Source organism: Aptenodytes forsteri, unplaced genomic scaffold (genome assembly GCF_000699145.1).
Source record: "Aptenodytes forsteri isolate BGI_AS27 unplaced genomic scaffold, ASM69914v1 Scaffold9, whole genome shotgun sequence".
Lineage (NCBI taxonomy): Eukaryota > Metazoa > Chordata > Aves > Sphenisciformes > Spheniscidae > Aptenodytes > Aptenodytes forsteri.
In genome coordinates this window covers 2,474,289-2,495,192 of record NW_008796217.1, presented here as the reverse complement: position 1 = coordinate 2,495,192, position 20,904 = coordinate 2,474,289, and the positions used below count along the sequence as shown (strand labels likewise).

Here is a 20,904-nt window from a genome sequence, read left to right as displayed (position 1 = left end):
AGTTCATGCAGTAGCCCTGGGGCCAGTCCGGGCAGGGCAAGATGGAGAAAATGTGCCCTACACTGCAGCCGGGGAGAATGGCCCTACCTGGAGCCTCTGGCAGAAAGCACCAGGGGAGACTCAAGGTCAACCCCTAGGGTTTTGGAGCTGGTGATACAGAGGATCCGAGGCCCGCTATACTCCAACTGAAAAAGAGATATTGGCAGCAGCATATGAAGGGGTTTGAGCTGCTTCGGAAGTGATCGGCACTGAAGCACAGCTCCTCCTGGCACCCCGACTGCCGGTGCTGGGCTGGATGTTCAGAGGGAGCATCCCCTGTATACATCATGCAACTGATGCTACGTGGAGTAAGTGGGTCACACTGATCACACAACGGGCTCGAATAGGAAACCCCAGTCGCCCAGGAATTCTGGAAGTGATCATGGATTGGCCAGAGGGCAAAGATTTTGGAATATCACCAGAGGAGGAGGTGACGCGTGCTGAGGAGGCCCCAATGTATAATGAACTACCAGAAAATGAGAAGCAATATGCCCTGTTCACTGATGGGTCCTGTCGTCTTGTGGGAAAGCATCGGAGGTGGAAAGCTGCTGTATGGAGGCCTGTGCGACAAGTTGTAGAAACTGCTGAAGGAGAAGGTGAACACATATTTGGCTTTTGTGAGGGGAAAATCAACAACAGGATATTTTACTCCAGATTATATCATAACATAATAGCAAAACAAGAATTTGCAATGTAATGAAGGCTTGATGTAAAAAAGGAATAAAAAGTAAAGAAGAAAGGTAGTGTTTGTAGAAACTGCTGAAGGAGAAGGTGAACACATATTTGGCTTTTGTGAGGGGAAAATCAACAACAGGATATTTTACTCCAGATTATATCATAACATAATAGCAAAACAAGAATTTGCAATGTAATGAAGGCTTGATGTAAAAAAGGAATAAAAAGTAAAGAAGAAAGGTAGTGTCTTAATGGGAAAGCACACTACATGTTTAAAGTTACAGCAGTTCTGAAATAAAACATCGGTGTCTGCAGATCTGACAGGTCTTTTTGAAGTGCGTGACATAAGGAAAACCTAAAAGTTATCATTTTTATCTATAGCTATCTTAGATCTGACAATGAAAAATGATTTAGAATAATTAGGTATAAATATTTTTACAGAATCTGGCTTGTATAAAACTTTATAGACTGTAGAATACTATGAGATACTCTCAAAACTCCACATCGGTTTCTTTTGTTGAAAGTAGTTACTAGTTAACTTTAGGCACTGTCACCTAAAAGTGAAAGGAAGCACGAATATTTTCCAGGGTATGTGAAAATGGAAGAAAATCTGGAAAGAAGAGAGTCTTGAATAATTTCTTCATTTTTATATGGAAATGATTTTCTATTCTGGTAGCAGGAAAATCCTTCTTTTATCAAGCACCTGCTCTGTTAAAGGGCAGGAAAAAGGATAAATAAATAGAAAATAGGAATAGGCACAAAGGACATTTCTAGGTTAAAAAAAATGTGAGGCATGCTTGTGCTATAGAAGAAAAGAAAAGCAATTTTTAGTTGTTATGGGATGTCTGTGGAATGCAATATAGCATTCTAACACTCTAGGATCTCTACCTATGTGATGGGGCTGAAAGAGGCAGTCCAATCAAATATTGAAGCAGCTGCTGAAAAGATTTCAAAACATATAGTAAAGGCTTTGCAGGTTTAAACTGGATTGAGACATTGTAATTTGAACAGCCAAGCCATGAGCTTTGAAACCAGAAATAGTAAATTCTGAGAAATCCTAACAAAACATTTTATTACACCAATGTGTAATAGACACTAACATTTTAGCAAACTGGTACAAAGCTCTCCAAGGAGAGTAGTGTAACCTTAGAACAAGCTACCCAAAGAGATGGAGGCCTCTCCAGGACTTGGATGGTGCAAGTCGTGTCTGACCCAATTTAGTGCTGGTGAAAGCCTTGCTTCAGCTAGCTGCCTGGACTAAATAAACCCCAGAGGTTCTCTCCAGTCAATGTTTCTACCATTCAAAGTACAGCAGTTAAGAGTTAAAGAGTCTGATGTATTTTCTAATTGGCTGAGCAGGGCTTTTATGCACAATATTTGCAACTTTCAATAAATTATACTCTATGGTATTTCTGTTACAGAAGCCATGTGGAAAGATCACGGTGTTATATTACCTCTTGGGACTATTCCCTCTTACAGGGTGTACACTGAGCAGATTTTCCCCCTACATGTGGCACTGAGAATTTCTATTATGCTTGCAGAAATTGGTCCAGATACAGCTTTTCCACTGAGATAAAAACTGCTTTGTGGAATTAATGAACAATATGTAGGCAATATGTGGTTAGACACAGCAGGACACTTTCAACTTTGTCAAATCTCAGGGGCTTCATCTACACACCAGATTTTTACTTTTCACTTAAAAATTGTCCAAAATTTTTGTCCTAGGTATAAAACCTTGGAAATGTATTAATAACTACATAAAACCCTCACACTCCCTATAATAAAGTTCTTTCATCCCTATTTTTTTCTGGGCTGCAAATCCAATGAGTTATCTCAGTCCTGGGGTGTTTTGTGATTGCTAAAATGGTTCAATCAGAAGGCAAAGTATGCTGCATAAAGGAAAATATAGTTTAATCAAGGAACTGAGCCTGTAGAAAAGAACAGCAGGGAAGAATGACAGAATAAAACCTACTAAGGCCCAAAGCAGCTGAGATACAAATTAATGTTAAACTAAATGGAAATGTTTCAGTTCATTTCAACAAACGACACTTTGGTTTGGCACAGCTCCATCACAAAAATAGTGGTTTGGGTTTTCAAATGCAAAATTGAATGATTTCCACAAAATTAATTTCTATGGATATTTTAAAATTTAAATTTGTATTTTAAATCCTGACAAGGTCTGGTATACACAGGTCTGAAATGAGGGACGTTAGTAAAGAAAACTTTTCCTAGAAAGTAAGTTTTACATATAAAGCAGGCAGAAAAGTAGGGCCAGGTTTTCAGATAAGCCTTTATGAGACCTTCATTTGTAAGTGTAGGTCTTTACCCTGTGCAGATGGATTTCCACACACACTTCCAGCACATGTCCAGGTGATTACAGCTGTGAATATAAAACCTCCTTGTAGCAGTTAAATTTCTCTGTGTCTATTCTAACAGAATGACAAACAAGTGAAAAACTATGTGCCTCTGCTCGTATTGTACTAAAAATTGTGCATAACCATGATTATCTGCAAATAGGATTTCCTCTTCAAAAACTAGATGAACTTTCCCTCCCCAATTATACTTACTCAAAAGTGTAACTCAATCAGGTAAAAGAAAAAGTTTTCTTTGTCAAATATTTCACACTATAATTTTCTCCAAATCGGGCCTCATATATAGTATTCTACACCAGAATTGTTTTAACGATCCAGGTAAGGTATCCAGCAGACTTTAAAGAAATATTTCCTAGTTGTTTTGAAATAAATAAGTACATTTATTCATTACAATTTCTTCATGATTTTAATAAATTTATCTATTTTAGTTCTTATAAGGCTGGAAATCAAGTACCTCAAACATTAATTCATGGAAAACGTACACATTGTGCGTACAATAAAAACATTACTTTTACTGAGAGGTAAAACTCAAGAGGATTCAAAAACACTGAAAATATTGAAAAGCATTCTAGTGTAAGGCATTCTCCTTGGATTTAAAATTTCTGTTTCAACTGCCTTAGAATACTTCATCACTGTGAAATGCTTCAGTACTGTGGTACCTCCTTGTCTTTTTCAAAGGATGTACAATGTAACAAGTGCAGTTTGTAATTATTTGTGAGATGGGTGCTTTGAGAAGTTTCATAGCTTCAAAGTAATTGTCTTGTTTTGGTAATTCAGTTTATTCCTATTTATTATTCAAGTATGACAGTCCAGGGGCTATTTCTTTCATGTAAATGCTGCAAGAAATAACCCAAACTAGTTGGCTGAGTCTTTAAGATACTGACGCCCCTAAATCCTTCACAGGAGTGGTAACCATAAACCATTTCCTTCATATATTAATTGGAAATGATTTTTCAGCCAGATTATTTCACTTCCGCCCTCCCAGATATCCAAAATAGACAGGTGAGTATATGGGTATGTATGTTCCACACAACAATGGACCTTCAGTACAGACACCCCAGGTCAACAGAGCATTATATTTCAGTTTAATAAATTGAAGGTGTCAGCACTCATGCATGATGCAACTGTATTTTTAAAATTCTTTTTCTTAAAGTTGTCTCTTAAAAATCAGAAAGGACCATAGTTCCAAAGTAACTGGTTTTGTTATTATAAATTACAAAAATTTAAGAAAAAAACGGTAATCAAAAAGATAACAAAACAGACTGAAAGAGAGATTAAAATCAAACATTCAGGTACAGAGATGACAGACTGAAGTGAACAACCGATCACGGCTAGTGAATGATGTCCTGTGCAATTTAGTCAGCATGAAGTTCTTTCCTCCCCTGCAAGGATTCATAAATCTACACATGCCAATTCTAACCTGATGGATGTGTGTGTTTGGGGCAGTGAAACTAGACCAATATTTTATAGTAGAATACAGTTTTCTTGGCCAAAAGCCTTGGAAATTTACCAACACTCTTTCTGGCAGTGAAGAGGATCCACTTAGTTCTATCAGTGCAACAAAACAAACTGAACTGCTGTTCCCACCCTTGACAGAGGTGAGCAAAATGGATCAGGGAGTTCTGGGAACCTGGGCTGAACCTTGCTGCCTGCCTGGCAGTGCGAGAGTAGATGCCAGATGCAGTCTTTCCCAAGAATCCAGTTGTAGTTCATTACTATTAGCTCTTATTAAGCTGAACACTTGTTCAAATTACTAGAAGCTGTTTTGTCACAGGTCCAGGCTCAAACTCCAGAAGGTAGGTCTGGAATCCAGAAGTAGGTAAATGTACCTGCACACACTGACCACTTACATGACCTGGGTCCAAAACCTGATCGTTCCTTAGCGCTATAATTTTACCCCGTGTCTTTTGTGAGCTGATCTACCTGACGGCCCCAGTACCTGGAGATCTGTGATCACGCAAAATCTCAGCTTTCATAGTTTTTAAAAATTAAGTTCCTGGTTGCCAATGTTGCTAAAAATATGTTGAAAATAAGAATCTCAGAGGGTTCAAAAACAGACTGACAATTTTACATTTTAAAAATTTCATTTTCTTTTTACTTCTTTTTGTTCTGTTTTCTGAATGCTTGGATTTGGTAAAAACTGCTCATGTCACATTCAAAAACAAATTTATCAATTCTCTAACAGAAGGAAACGTTGTACAGAGACAGAGCTGGAATGATCTGGGATCCTTAATAGTTCTCTATCTCAACTTTGATACTGACCCTTTTGTCACATCTAGCCATTTAAGACATTAAACTGCTTTGCAAAAAATTCATGATACATTAATATTTACCTGCTTCTACAATACATTATGACAATTAATATAATATGAAAATACTAAGAGTCAAGAGTTAACTAATTATTGCTTTAACAAATTATATATTATATTGACCAAGAATGAGAGTAATGACACCGATTTTTCCAATATGATTTCTACTGTTACTTACTCCCTGATTATGCTGGGTCCAAGAGCACCAGAAACTTGTATTAGTTCACTAACATACATTATTTGAGGAAGAACTAGCAGATACACCTACCTAAAAATAACCATTCTTCTGAAAAGAGGACAGCCTGAGTTTTAACCTGGATAAATGTACCAATGCCACAAGTATCTATTGTCAAGGATATGCTTAAATCTGCAACTTCAGAATTCCTGGCAAAATTGCTCAGGACCTTAAGAAAACTAACGAAGACTGCCTCAGGTTTCTTAGCATAAGCTTGGAAAAAGCTTCCCGGCACTGAAAACTTCCCAAGCTGTTGAAACTCAAGAGTTACAGGGCAATGGCTCTCTTAATGGATAATCCAGTTTGATGCTGACTAATGAAATTCTGACAAGACTGAAGCTACCACAGGGCCACAAAGGACTTGGACAGAATTTAAGAACCCAAGCTCAAAAGTCTAACCTAAAGCTTGCATCTAAGACATTAGACACCTACATTTTGGTTAGTCTGTATCAGCCAACTTCTGCATCAGGCCAGAAATGTCACCATCTTTGCATGATTAAGACACTCAGAGCATCTCTCCTATCTGCACCCACTGGGGATCCTTCAGCCACCTTGCCCTGCATCTACATCCCCTGAAGGACTCAACGGGGAAGGTAGTTGTGAACTCTTGTTCTTCCTCTCTCACTCATCACTGCATAGCTCTAGCAAATTTAATTGCAGAAGACTATGTGGATTGTCATTTCATCTAATACCTCACTGGTAAAAAGAAACATGAAAGACTTCAGATCTCTGTTCTTCTCAGCTTTGGAGAGTCCAAGCCTGCACCTCTAGCTTCACCTGGACACTGGAGACTCTGGGTAGAGACTCAAGCATTGGCCATTCCTCTGTTGAAATCACATCAGTTTGGGAAGGAAAAGAACAATCAGGACTCAAGGAAGAGAGCTGCCCAGGAAGAATGCTGAGTGAAGTAACCCATCCATCAGGATATGGTGCTTTCTTAAAGAGATTTGCCTTGTATCTGTGTCTTCTATACCTTAGACACAAGTTCCAGTGCCCGAACCTCATGCTGAAGAAAAATGAAATTCAGTAACAATGCCTCTCCCTCCTTCTGTGGCCAAAAGAAATCAGTGGCCTCTTATTTTGTTTTTCACCAGAACAACCTACTTCACATCTGTGCTCTAGATGGAGACAACCCCAAGCTACTTGTGCAGACTCAGAGGAGTGTATGAACTGCTGTAGAAAAGGGCAATCCTTACTAGCACAGCTGGAACATTGCACAAACACAGGTAAACTTTCAGAAAACTCAACACTGCTAGATTTACCAGTTTGGGGCAACACTATTTGAGGGATTTCTATGTTAAATTCCATTACATGAAACACACATGTCTTCAGAACTTGTGAAAAGAGCTTATAACTTCCCTGCAGCCCAATGTGAGGCATATAAACCTAGAGTGAAAGGGCCTGAAGACAAAACCCTATTTTCAACATTTCCTACTGGTTCCACTCAGGTGCTATGCACCTCATTCTGCACCTAAATCTGCCATCCATTGCCCTGAGACTTAATTCAGGGTATAAATCCTTCACTGGGAGTCAGGCACCCAAGTCCCTTTAAAGGCTCTGACTGCAAGTGTGTGATAAACTGTGGGGGAGAAGTTTTATATTGCAGAGTATGTGAAAGTACAGTGGTTCAGTAATGATTGAGTTCTTGTTTTCAGAAGTGCTGTAAATTACAAAACAAATAGAAAATGAGTAAAAACCTGAGATGAGAGTGGAGGTATTTTATTGAAATGAAGATTTAAATAGCTGAAGAATACCCTTTACAGACCTGACTTTAAAGCTTCTCCCAAAGTAAACACATACAATTTATTTTCTATAAAAGCACACATTCTTTATTTTATTTTTTTTTTAAATTTTGCTTTGATAACAACTCGTCCATAGTCAGAATGTTGTAAGTGTTACTCTGAGTGCACTAATAAAAAGTTGCAGCTGAATTTGTGATGGACAGGAATGAATTTTTTTTGAGACAATTACACAAATTATACCTGACAGCTCTGACTATCTAAGGGAACCAGCATCCTGACTCTTGGCCTTCTAATCTCCTCACTACACTCAAGACAGCTGAGTTTCAACAGCTCATATGGTTCTCACAGAATTAATGCCTTTAGCAACATGAAACATTTTCAATATTATCTGTTTCCCATAGAGACAGATCGAAAAGTCATTTCTCATATTTGATAAGAACTTGAAGGGGAATAGCTTGGTATATACTAATTCAAAACAGCAGACAGCAAATAAAGAACCTATGCCTAAATCTGATACCAGTTAAACCTATAGAAATGAGAGCCAATGCATTGAAGTCAATGGAATTAGAGTGGTGGGATCATCCACGAACCTCAACACAGTCTAGTCTCTACTCCGTGTCAGCTAATGGAAAGTTAATCTTATTTTTACAGGTTGCTGAAAATCATGCCATGTCTCAGGGAAACATCTGTTTCACCAATAAGAACAAAGGAAGGGAACAAGGTGGAATGTAACAGAGAGGGATCTGAAAAAGCTAGAAGGGAAAAGCATGACAAGGAGTGTACCACTGTCTCAGGCAGGTGGGAATGACTAGTCCAGGAGTAACGTTTTTATCAGATGTTAGAGTCAAGCTGCTGCACAGGGAACAACTGTTTCCTGAGATGGGAGAATTTGCTGAGGTAAAGGTTTCTAGCACCTGAAAACAGTGCCCAGATTGCATATCTTCCAAATACCTCATGTAATCAGTTAAAATAGCAATACTAAAGCTAAGCAAGAGATCCAGATTTTAACATTATACTACACTGGTATATGTCCCAATGCCACCATGTCATGACAGTTCATGAATAATATTCCCAGACACTACATCTTTCTCATTGTGCAACCACATGGCTAAATTTGTGAATGTAACCATGTTTTTAAATTATTTGCAATGAGAATGTTGCCAGAATAAGGACAAAAAAACAAAATAAAGGCTTACAATTAGGCTCAGCAAGAACAAAGCAAATACACTTTTTGGTTCTGGGTATTTTCATAGGGACAACTTTATCACTCCCATTGCCCCAATCCAAATGCAAATTAAGCACCTCATTTGTTTAAATTAGCCAGAGAAATAGAAACACAGAAGCAAATGCTACTCCTACTAAAGTCAATGTTGTGAGATCTGGGCTATGGTGCATATCTGATGGCACAGCAAGGTCCAAAGTATTGTGTTAACAGTACTGCAGCTTTAAAATGTTTGCTTTAAGTGTTAGCAAAACCTCAGTCTTGAAATCTGTGCCGCAGGCTTTCTGAGGAAGCACTAAATGGAGTAAGGAGGTTGCTAAAAGCTTTTTTCTCGCTCTGCCTCTCCCCTCAAAAATAGAAGCAAACATAAAAAGCAAAGAGATCTTTTCATTTCAGGCATGGTTTTCCTTAGAACAAACCCATCCCTATATTTCAGCTGTTGTATGCATTGCAACATCCATATCAGTGGTACCATTTTTTCAGGTGGACACAACCTGAGACACTCCAGTGAAGAATAAAAATCATACTTTCCAAGGGGGAGATGTATTCCTTTTAATAAAAAATATTGGCATTCTGGTTTTTTACATTGTATTTTTTAATGCTGCCAATTAGAAAGCCTCCTAATGCCTGGAATGAACTTTGTATAAAATCTATTGATAGAAACTTGAGTCTTCAGTTTTGGTATTAATGTAATAAAATTAAAAGGTTAAAAATTAAAACCTGTAAATACAAGATTAAGGATCATATCCTACTGCTTTCCCTGCAGTAAGAAATCTCTTTTACATACTCTCCAAAACTGCACAAAAATTTCCAGTTGAGGCCTTCATACAGGAGAACAGAATATCCTCAGTGTCTTAGAATAACACTACCTTTACTATATCCTAAGCAAGATTTCTCCTGTGTGCATTATTTGTTTGTGATTTTTTATGATCTCCAGTTCTCATTTTACTTTGTTTAATCACTCATACACTAAATCGCATCTAATGTTCTCCCCTCAATATACCGCCTACACAGATGCTGTGAGGTGTAGTGGACTGGTTATTTGAAGTTTTCTTAAGGTGAAAAGAAAGGCTAGCTACATAAAATCAGCTGTGTATCACCAGAGTAGCAAAAATTATAGCACACAGAGGGCCAAGACTTAACTTCATTGTGTTTCACCAGCAAGTAAATCTGCATGTGGAGAGCAACAGAATTTGCACTGATCGAAGAAATTACATAATCTTATTTTTCTGCTCATATATATGACACATAAGCTTAAACAGAAATTTTATCAGTGCTGAACTGGTCTTTGCAAAATAATGGCTTCATGCCAGGTATCTGGAGTTTTCTGAGCTCTTTTTTTAAAAAATAATTTCTAATAGTTTAACATTTTAAAACTGTTTCCCTTAGAAATACAAACAAACCCCCCCCAACAAATCCCCAAAGCCATAAAATATTTAACTTAGTGCTAGAGAGAACTTTAGAAATAACCATTCTGACAGATACAGAACCAATATCTGTAGGAGCTTCGCAGGAGTCACTGCAGTGTAATTTTTATTATACATTTATAGCATCTAAATATTTTAGAGACTATCCATGAAGGTGATAGAAGAGCTTTCCAGAAAAAATACAAAACCACACTTTTGGAAAAAAACTAAAATAAAATCGGGCTGTAAGCTCAACAGTGAAACCCTTTTGCCAGGTAGGAGGCTAAATCCTGAGTACACACCACTAAGAAGTGCCTTGGCCCACCCAACGGGGAGGTGTGTTGCCTGTAGCTGTCCAGGGAAGGTCACTGAGTCTCACGTTGAGACAAGCCAGCGGTGAGAGGCAGTTAAGGAGCAGTTCCTGCCTGTGAAGCTGGCTAGAAAATGATCAGTGTGTTATAACCCAGATACAACAATCTTCACTGAGATGCAAATGGGACTTCTGTGAAATGGCTCTGTTCCAGTTAAACTGGGATTGGTTCTAGTGAGGTTGTTGGGACATTTGTTTATTACTGCCACTGCCGAAGAGAGGACAAAACTGAGGGGTGAAAGTTAATGTTTTTGTAGCAATAAATGCCAAGAGCCCCAGGGGATATGAGGAGAATTTCCTGAATGTGGCCTCAGTTGAGGGAAAAGGGAGAGGGACAGGCTGCATGGGGAGCACTGCCAGCAGCCCCACCAGGAGAGCAAGGATGCAGCCCATCCTCATCATTGGGACTGCAATGAATGCTTTGAAATCAGCTATCATTTGTGGCCTACATAAGCTGACAATGTGTCTCCATAGCTACTTCCTACCAGAGAGACTCTTCTTTTTATTATTATTATTATCATCTGGATTTGTTTTTCTGTTAGCAGTATTTGACCAATTTGTGCACAGTGGGCTTTCTTTGTATATTCTCCCCTACAGCTGCAGCCTTTTCTTTGAGAGGTTTGCACTCTATAAGGAGTTCAGCAGCAGGTCACAGACCTGGTTTACAAAGGGAAGGAGAAATAAACAACCAACTAGAAGAATAAAAAGACTCCACAAAGCTTTCAGTAACCTATGGACAAACTGGAGAGATGTATTTATTGGACTTTCTTCTTTTCCTCTTCCTGATCCAGCATCCTCACCTCATCTGAGGTCAGGCACCTTTAACATACTTGTCATTTTTCTTTCAGACATCGTTATTAGATGATATTTAATGGGGTTAAGAGAGAAGAAAGAAATTAAAGGAGATAAAAATAGGGCATACTGCAGTTTGAATGCATGTCATTGAGCCTTTTGTCACAGGTGTTTGCATCATTTCCCCCACCAAATACTTTTCCTGTTGGGAAACTCTGTCTCACCATCAGATACTCTTTGTTTATGAAAGATACACATGTGCATTCTTTTCCTCTCACAGATAACTTACATATTCTAAATTACTCATATGCTTTTTAATCATGTCTTTAGTATCTAACAGCATAAAGAAAACTAGCAGGGCTTCCTCCTTCCAGTTAATTTTATCACTGTCCTTGTTTCCTCTTCTGATTCAATGAACACAGTAGATTTAGGCTAAAGGTAAATACAAATAGCATTAAAAAGATAGAACACAAGGAATCAGAAAGAAAAGGGAGAAAAAGGGATGCTTAGTATTGATATGGCATCTGAGAAAGACAGCAAAAGAAATGCACCTCTACAGTAAAGCCAGAATGACCCACGTGGGAAGATGTGGAGTATCAGCTGTTGCACTAGCAGATAACACACCTTCAACAGCATACAAGTACCTGATGATGCCAGGCTTCTATACAAGGTATATTGTTTCCCCACTGTACCATCACACATGGGTACAATCCTTAGAAATAATAAACAACCTTAAACAAAAAAGGAAAAGCTTAAAATCTAAAGAGTCAATCTGGAACACTCAATTAAATCAGAATGAAGGCTGGGGCAGAAACTGCATATTGGATCAAAATTGAGTGTTCCAAAACCATCTCTCCACTGATAAACACCTCGTCTGCTGTGCAAAAGAGCAAAGCCTGCAAACCAGGTAAACAATATTTCCGAAGGGAGTTTTAACTTGAAGGCATTAGGGCCTATCAAACCATCTCTCCACTGATAAACACCTCGTCTGCTGTGCAAAAGAGCAAAGCCTGCAAACCAGGTAAACAATATTTCCGAAGGGAGTTTTAACTTGAAGGCATTTCAGGGCCTATCTGTTTCAATGCATAGTAAGGAATAATCAGCACACTTGAGGGAATGTCTCTGTTGAAGAATTTGCCTAATTTGCAAAAATGGATGAACTTTCTCATCTACTTTTCTACACAGTCTGTCTATCCCTTTCCTATCCAGATCCTCAATTTCCCAAACATTGAATCACTCTTAAAAATCTCATTGTTTTTTACTTTTCCCATTGCCTTTTCATTTTAACCCTCTTTTTTCAGACTGACCTGAAATTCAGAGCACCAACCTCTCTTCCTTTTCTCTACAAACAGCACTAAGTGATTGTATAAGATTAAACAGAAAAGGAAATACTGAGTGACTTAGACATGTGTTTTTATATATTTACATATATATATATGCATATATACACACGTGTACATATATATGTATATGGTGGAAAGAAGAACTTACCTATGTCCCAGGTAAGGGGGTTATTCTGTTCCATCTCCCTTTTCCCTATGACATACCAAATGCAGGCCATCCAATGAGCAAGCAAGGCAAACATGGACATGAGAAGCGTGAGAACGATTGTGCTGTGCTGGGAGTAACGATCCAACTTCTGAAGGAGACGCAAGAGGCGTAGCAACCGCACTGTCTTTAGGAGGTGGACAAGGGAAACCTAGGAGAACAGGGAGAGAAAGCAACTTGTCAGCAGTTGACTTCTATCAGACAGTTCTCTCGTTTCAATGAAAGGAAACTCTATCTTCTAAAGCTCTAGGAATTTTTGCCCACTCTTCATTCAGTTACATAGCTGCATATTATGCTTAGACTAAATCTTAAGACAGCAGAGAATAGCAAAGAAGATGGTTAAAAAAAAAGTGTTCACTTTTGCTGTGTACATACATATTTACTATTTTGATTTAAACCAAACAAACTTGAAATACTGGGAGATCTTTTGTTTTGTCTTTTTTTCATGCAAAATCATCTTTTGGATTTAACTTAAAAATTTGTGTTTGTGCAAAAATGTATCCTTCCCTGCTCTAGAAGAGAAACATAATTGTCAAACTGACCAATGTTCATTTGATTCCAATATGAAGCACAAAATAAACCTCTTCAAGGACACGATTTTCAGTTTCTGCTAACAGCCAAACAGTAAGCCTTACTCAGCTAAGTATGAGATGAAACCGGCTTAATAATTAAGCCTGGAAGAGGCAATAACATACAGCAGATATTTTGCAGAACAAGGAAGCAGAGAAGTCTGTGGGACTCAGATTTGTTCTTTGGATTTAAACTTGTTTTCAGGGGCCTGGGCACATTTTACTGCTCTGTACTAAAAAAAGCTTGTATTAAAAATTCTAATATTACTTCTTAAATTCCTTACCTAATATATTATTGCCTTTCAAGTGTATGTGGCAAAAGTAGCACCTAATCTGCTCAGCACCCTAAATGTACATCAATTTAGGAAGTATATAGGCTCTAGCCCCAGAGGAGATGCAGCAACGCACAAAGCGAGCAGTCTCTGGATGACCCCATCCCATCCAGAACATCCTTCAACCTACATCCACACCAGAGTGTGCACAGCTCCCAGTTTTGCATGGAATATACTTGGCTCATGTTTCAGCTGTTGGGTAGAGTTAGCAAACAATATGCAGATTAGGATCCCAAATACTTTTAATTTAATTTTTTGAAGATTAAATAGGCATAATTTTTATTAACAGTAAGCTTTTTTTTCCTCCTTCATTAATAAGACATTAGGATTAATGCCTACTATGTACCTGGCTGATACAGGATACATGCATCAGCTAGAAAATTTAACATCAAACCTGACATGTCTTCCCACAGCCTTCCCAGAGCACAGTAATGAGCTCTCTGAAAAGAAAGTCCAAAAGCACAGTTCGATCAACATCCTTTTGCTTTTGCTAATCCAGAATAACCTGGAAGCTAAGCCTTTCTTTTACCAAAACTAGTAATCTGAAATCTTAATTTTATAGGTGTGCATTCACTAACAGCTAGGTCCAGGTTGATTGATAAATTCTGTAACGAGGTATTTTAGATTTATTCATGAAGACTTAACAATTCATTGATTTTATTCCAGTCTCAGGAATTAAGTTGGTTAGAAACCTGTAAAAAAGAAAATAATAAATCTACAAACATTCTTTTTTTTTTCCTACTACAGTTTTGATAGTGCATAAGTAATTCTCCCACGAGCTTCTTCATGTAGTATTTACGGCCCATTATTTAATTTTTTTTCCTCAAGAACCTTTACATATTTTCTCATGTACATAGCAGGGGAAAAAAGAAAATCAACAAAAACATGAGACTTATTTAAAATATTTTGAAGTTCACTGCTGTCAGGAATAAGATCTGACATTAGAGTACACAAACAATTACAGGGTCTTTTCTTCTTGCATTTCTTTTAACCATCTTATGTCATCTACAGTAAGTCAGTGAAATTAGTTATGTCTGTGGCCTTAAGCACAAGAGTATCTGCAAGTCTGGGGCAGGTGGCTCCAAAATATTTGAAGGAATTGTCATGTTTGTATTAATACAATCATATAACTGTTAAAATATAATTATTCTAATTGAATGCCATGCCACTATACCAACTGCCTCTTTTTCTGTGGTAATTCATTTCCCAAAGTCTCCTTTTCTTCTCTCTCATTGGCTTGTTTGAACCAATCATGGTTCTGTTGCACTCTTAACATGAAGGGGTCCCTATTCATGACTGAGTCTTCAAGGTGGTGTAGGAATATATAAACATATAATTTTATATATAATGATTGTATATGTCTTATGGCCTTCACATTGGAGCCTTCCTCTTTACATGAGTGCCTATGTTCTACCACATCACACCAAAATAATGATAACTTAGGTTAAATTATTTTTTTATTAGATTCTTACAAATAAGAAATTTCAAAAGGGTTGTTACAATAAGAAGTGTGCCCTGCCAGTTATGACTTGTGACTAAATTCTGACTGTTTTTATTAAGTTACAGAACACTGATAGATATAAAACCAGCGAATCACATATTATATATCATAATATTCTTTTTAACGTGGAGACATGTTTCATTTTCAGGCCTAAAGACCACCTCATTTCAAAATAATTTCTGCATAAATTTGAACACAGATGTAATTAATCATACGTAATTGCACTGAATTTTCTGATTAGTCATGCTAAACACTCGTATTGTGTCCAAACTGTCATTGGAAGACCTGAAATGCCATCAAGCAGCTTTCTTTTCTATGTCACAAAATTAGAAAGACAAAATGGGGAGTCAGCACTCATACTTGTGCCTGCATAGATTTTGCTTTGCCCACAGGTATAAAACCGTCTAAATTTTCAATTTGGTTAATTGTTTTAGACTAGCTGGGTTAACCTTTTTCTGTCAAAATGACAGAGACAGAATTTTATCTAAAACAAACACAAACTCAATCATAGCATAGTGCTGAGAAGCATTGAGAAATAAAGTTGCTACAAACTAGTGATGAAATTCTCTGCTTGGAAGAATCACCTCCTACAGCAAAAAGGAATTAATAAGGAAACATGATACATTTTAAGAAATGACTAGTGGCAGGGATCTTTAATTCTTTTTGTCTGCTTGGTTAGTTGGTTTTCCTCAAAAAAAGATACTCTTGCTCTATAACCACCAATAGTTACTCGGAGAGGAGCAAATTCAATTATTATAACTAGTGCTTAATGGCCTGTGTTATACTTTGGCAGCATTTCACACCACATTTCCACAGATTAAGGGATCCTTTATGTCAGATGAATTCAAGGATGGAAGGAGCTGGGGTCTCAGCAGGCACTGAGGTTAGGCAGGAATGTGCCTGAGGTCTCAGGCCTCCAAAGGGTCACCCATTTAGTGGTAGGGCAGAATCCCTGTAAGGTGTAAAGGCAATAGAGCCAACTCATACAGTTTCACTTTTTTTCTTTTGAAATAGCTCCAAGGATGGCGAGAGACTCCACAGCTTTTTCACGCACTCTAACTCCACAAACCTCCAACTGGAGGATGACATTTATGTGCCCTACATACATAGGCATGTATGGCACTATACCTATCGCTTGCAGAATTTAGAGCATCCCTAAAGGTTTGGCCTTTGTGCCAGGGCCTGAACAGCAAAGGAGTGAGATGATGCTCCCTGATGCCCCTTCTCACCGTTCTGTTGAGGCAACATCTGAGAGTCGATGGAGTGAAAATCTGAGAACAGACATGAGGAAATGGCTTATTAAATCATAAAGTCTGAAAACAGTGGAACGATATTAACACCTCCCCCCGCTCTTGAAACAGTTGATAGTCATTGTTATCTTGGGGATTATATTAACTGTTGCCAAGTGTTGCCACGATAGGAAATATGATATAGTTATGCACTGTGTTCCCATCGAGGAATCATACAGAGAACAAAATAACTGAGTTTGCTGTTGTGAACATAGGCTGCAGACTCCCAGATTCTTGACTTGCTCTCGGTTACCAGAGAGAAGAGAGGGTTGGCCCTTGACTCTCTACTATGTAGTAGTCTTTACCATATAGCAGCTAGCTACCAAAGTCAGGCCAAAGTAAATGAAGGAAGCAGATTGGACCTTGCAAAAACTTTTAACAAACCATTTAACTCTTGCAGCATGCAGGGACCTATGCCTGTCAGTCAGTGTTAATTATGAGATCAACATGGCTATATATTGTTTACTACTTGGGGCTTAGTGTTAGGACTTAATCTATCATTAACTATCTCATTAAGGATCCACTACTAACAGAGGGACATTTGAATGTCCCTGGATATTCTTAGTCACCATTTTAGTGATCTTATTAGGGAAAAAAATTTTAAAAGTACAACAGACAGGAGATGTGTGTTAATCACAATATAGTAGCATTTTTAATATTGTGACATTTTAACTGTAAAAATAATTATTGGATAATACTTTCTTTTCCAGAATTCAGTATGGAAAGCGTATCAGTCTTCCCAATAAAAAAAACAGTGATTGAAGGATGTGGAACTATTAACTGTCTGGTTAAAAGCTACAGAATTCAGTATGGAAAGCGTATCAGTCTTCCCAATAAAAAAAACAGTGATTGAAGGATGTGGAACTATTAACTGTCTGGTTTTAAAAGCTACGGCACTAGCATCAGATTGACGGTTCTTAATGTAACAAATGGAGTGAAAAGGGAGATCATTGAAGGAAATGGAAATAAATGGTAAAACCAGAGAGGATACCTTACATGGGAGGCTTCCTGACTAGTGTTTTTCTATGTTTTTTTCTGATATGTGTCCATCTTATCATCTATGTACTTGTCTGTAACTCACATTTAATGAAAATGAGATTGAGTGCATCTGTTCACAAAAGATCAAAATTCTGAGAATTAGAAAGTGGACAGCTTAAAAGCCTAAGTCTCTTATGTGAAAAATCCACAAAATTGAGAAACCCCTGCAAACATTTTCTTACAAAATTAAACTTTCTGATTTGGAGGGGGTGTTTGGGGGTTTTGGGGGTTGGTTTGTTGGTTGGTTGGTTGGTTTTTTGGCTTAAATCTAATAGGGCTATCAGAAGAAAAATCTTTGTCTTAGCATAAGTAAACCAATACAAATATAACCCATCATGATTGTGACATCACCAAACATTAGACCCACACATTTTTCGAAGTGGCTTAAGCATTTTGTCATCATATTCCTAAAAAAGGTGAGTTGAAACCAAAACCAAAATTAATGATAATTGTAAGTAATAGATATTAGAACACACAAAAATTGGTGATCACGCTGTAATTTTTGCACTAGAATAAAGAGGTAAAGAGAAAGAAGATTCCCAGCTGAGTGAAGAATGCTGACCTTACTGACCATAGCAATGATTTACTTTACCACGGTAACAATTTATGAGTCTTGAAAAATTGATTGAACTTACGCAGCATAAGGGAACAAAAGCCATAGGGACACGTATTTGAGTACAGTAAGTAAAAATGAAGCTAACATAGGTGCGACTGTTTACAAAGTAAGGATAGTTGAATTTAAAAAAGATGGTACATATGTGTCTTTCATGATAATGAATGGCCACTTTGACACCCAATCTTGTAATTCTGTTAATCAGCATGTACAATTACATTGCATTCCTTCCTTCAGCATCCAGTGTGAAAATACACTACAAAGCTTAAAAAGACACCAAGTATTTTAGTTCATTCAGTTTTAGCCTCTAGATCTGGGGAAAAAAACCCAACAAACCCCTCTTGAAAAAAGAACAGTTAAAAAAGATGGGTTAGTACTTACCACAGTGACGTTGAAAGCATAAAGAAGATCAAAAGGAAGTGCAGCAATTAAATCAATGATAAACCAGGTAGTCACGTAGTGGATACAAATAGATCTTGCCTCAAATATAACTTGGCCAGACTTGCTGACATATGTTGTTAGGAAATTTAAAATAATATCTGCTTGACAAGAATGAACAGAATCAGAGACAGTGATTTCTTGATTCCTGGGGATAACACCAGGAATCCACCATAACGTTGATTGTTTTTCTTATGCATGGCAAAAAACAGATGAAGAATCTAATATAGAAACAAATAAAATATAGTGGTAAGAGATCCACATACATAGAGTTAAACCAATTGATGCACAAAGTTGTTCTTTGTAAGGAGTAAAAAGAATGTTTAAAACATTTAAAACTCACTGATTTCAAAGGGAGCTTGAATTAAAAAAAAAAACAACCCACAGTGCTCTTTAAACAGTACCAAATATTGATACAGTATTTTTCTTAATGAAAAATGAGGGTATGATTGTTGTGCATAAAACCTATTTATGTTTCTTTTGAGATAAAACATCATTAATTACTTTATTTAAAAGGTGTAATCAAACCTTTCTTTTAGTGGTACCTGTCCAGCACAGAGAACAAATGTCATTCTCAAGGATAACCACTTGTTTATCAACAGAAAAGCACTGAACTCACTTGAAAAAAATGGCTTTTGGGCTATGGTGGGGATATGAATTGCTTGGTGGCTTGTGCATTTTGCATGTTCCTATCTAACATTCCAGGATGAGTGTCTTTCAATATGAGATATAGTTTTGACATGTCTTGCCAAAACACATTAACACTGAAAGAAAAGCTCAGGTCTTGACAACAGAGTCTCAATTATTTTCATGTCCTACAAGATAAAGACTATAATCTGTCCTTGAGCTATGCACCCAGTTTCTACTAACATTAGTGAGAACTACTCATATAACTTTTACAATGTCAGAAAAGAGTGCAGCCAACCATCAAGGCTGGTGTTTTACAGCAAGATAATTAGCCTGCTGCCTTGCAAATTCTAATGCCTCATGTTGAATACCATCTCATAAAAGAGAAGGAAGTGATCCCAAGTGTTAGGAAGACATTCAGAGTGTGATTGACTTTTTTCTCATTAAAAAACAACTGCAGGGTGATGGTCTTGGCAGCCTGAAAGCCAGTGGACTTTTTTTAATGTCCAAGTTATGAGAGGCAGCTTTCTAGATGCTAGTCCAGTGTGTAATAGACTTGCCAACTGTGTTATTTGTGATCTGGATAGCCTATTATTAAGTGTTACAAGGAGGGAACTGCATTCCCTGTGCCCTTTGCCTCTGTCTGTGGCAGCAATGGCAGCACTGGCTCCTTCCTATCTGCTAGATGATGCAGAAGAAGATACACCTTCAGCTGCCTCTTCCACACACTGCTCTTGTAGGGAGGTGTCAGCAGCAGCAGCTGGGGGCTGGCTCCGTACCATATACAGCATGGAGCATGCAGATGCTTGGGAATTGTTTGCTGCTCAAACAGATGTTTCTTACAGCCTCTGGGGAAGGGGAAGTAGAAATGCCAAATGGAAGCACCTACAAGTGAAATTCAGCCTCTTGCCCACCAGAAGGGTGAAGGAAGATGATGTCTGCCTTGCAAATGGAAATAAACACATAAGTATTTCATAGCTTCAATCTATTCAAGGGATTTGGTTTCTCTTTGGATGCAGATATTTCATTTCCTCACAGCTAGTTTCTTGTGTGCTATGTAAACCTGCTCCAATTCAGCATGTTCCCAGAAAAAAAAAACAACCTATGATGTCCTAAAAATTAAGCATACCTCAACTTTTGTCTCTTCCTAATTAAAACATAATGAACATTACAGTACTAGTATTGTAACTTGGTTTTAATGCAAATCAAGTTAAAACTAAAAAGTGGGTAGTAGTAGGATTACTAGTAGGGGTAGTAGATTCATCTACTCTTGGTTTTGTAGGCAGTTTCAGGGGCCTGAGAACCTTTCTTCCTGCTATACACATGTGAGAATGAATGCCTAATTTCTGATATACCTTTTATCCTGCATTTTTCATTCAGTGTGTAAGAAATGTCTGTAAAGACTAGCATGTATGAACAAACAGACTCCCCTCAGAAAGCAAAATGGAAGGACAGATTTTCCAGAATATGACACATAAAACATTGCTACCACTACAGCCATAGAAACAGTAGCAGGTGAGCTTTGTCCCATTTGCAGGCTTTTGCACAACCTAGACAGCAAAATGCAAAAATGAGCATTAAAACATTTTTCCCCCATGATTTATTTGAAAATAAAAAATTTTAAAATCAAAACATTATGCTGATATAGAACATGTACCCTGAAAATGGAATAAGTAAACATTTATGCAGCTCTCTTTAAATGAGCCAGATTTTATTAGGTTCTGGTTGTTAGGTATTTTTTGCCTTTCCTGAATTTTCCCATTTATCAAGGACAGTTTTTCACCTTT

The 20,904-nt window shown here is 37.6% G+C and overlaps 1 protein-coding gene across 1 annotated transcript in view; it reads right to left on the bottom strand.

Annotated features, from left to right (window-relative positions):
* KCNH8 (potassium voltage-gated channel subfamily H member 8) overlaps positions 1-20,904 on the bottom strand; it is a 205,279-nt gene that overhangs the window by 68,044 nt on the left and 116,331 nt on the right. Inside the window, exons 6-7 of the mRNA XM_009288600.1 lie at positions 18,434-18,591; positions 12,654-12,861 (exon numbers count right to left, since the gene is read on the bottom strand). Of these exons, the coding sequence (XP_009286875.1) occupies positions 12,654-12,861; positions 18,434-18,591 (366 nt within the window). The remainder of the gene's footprint in view (positions 1-12,653; positions 12,862-18,433; positions 18,592-20,904) is intronic.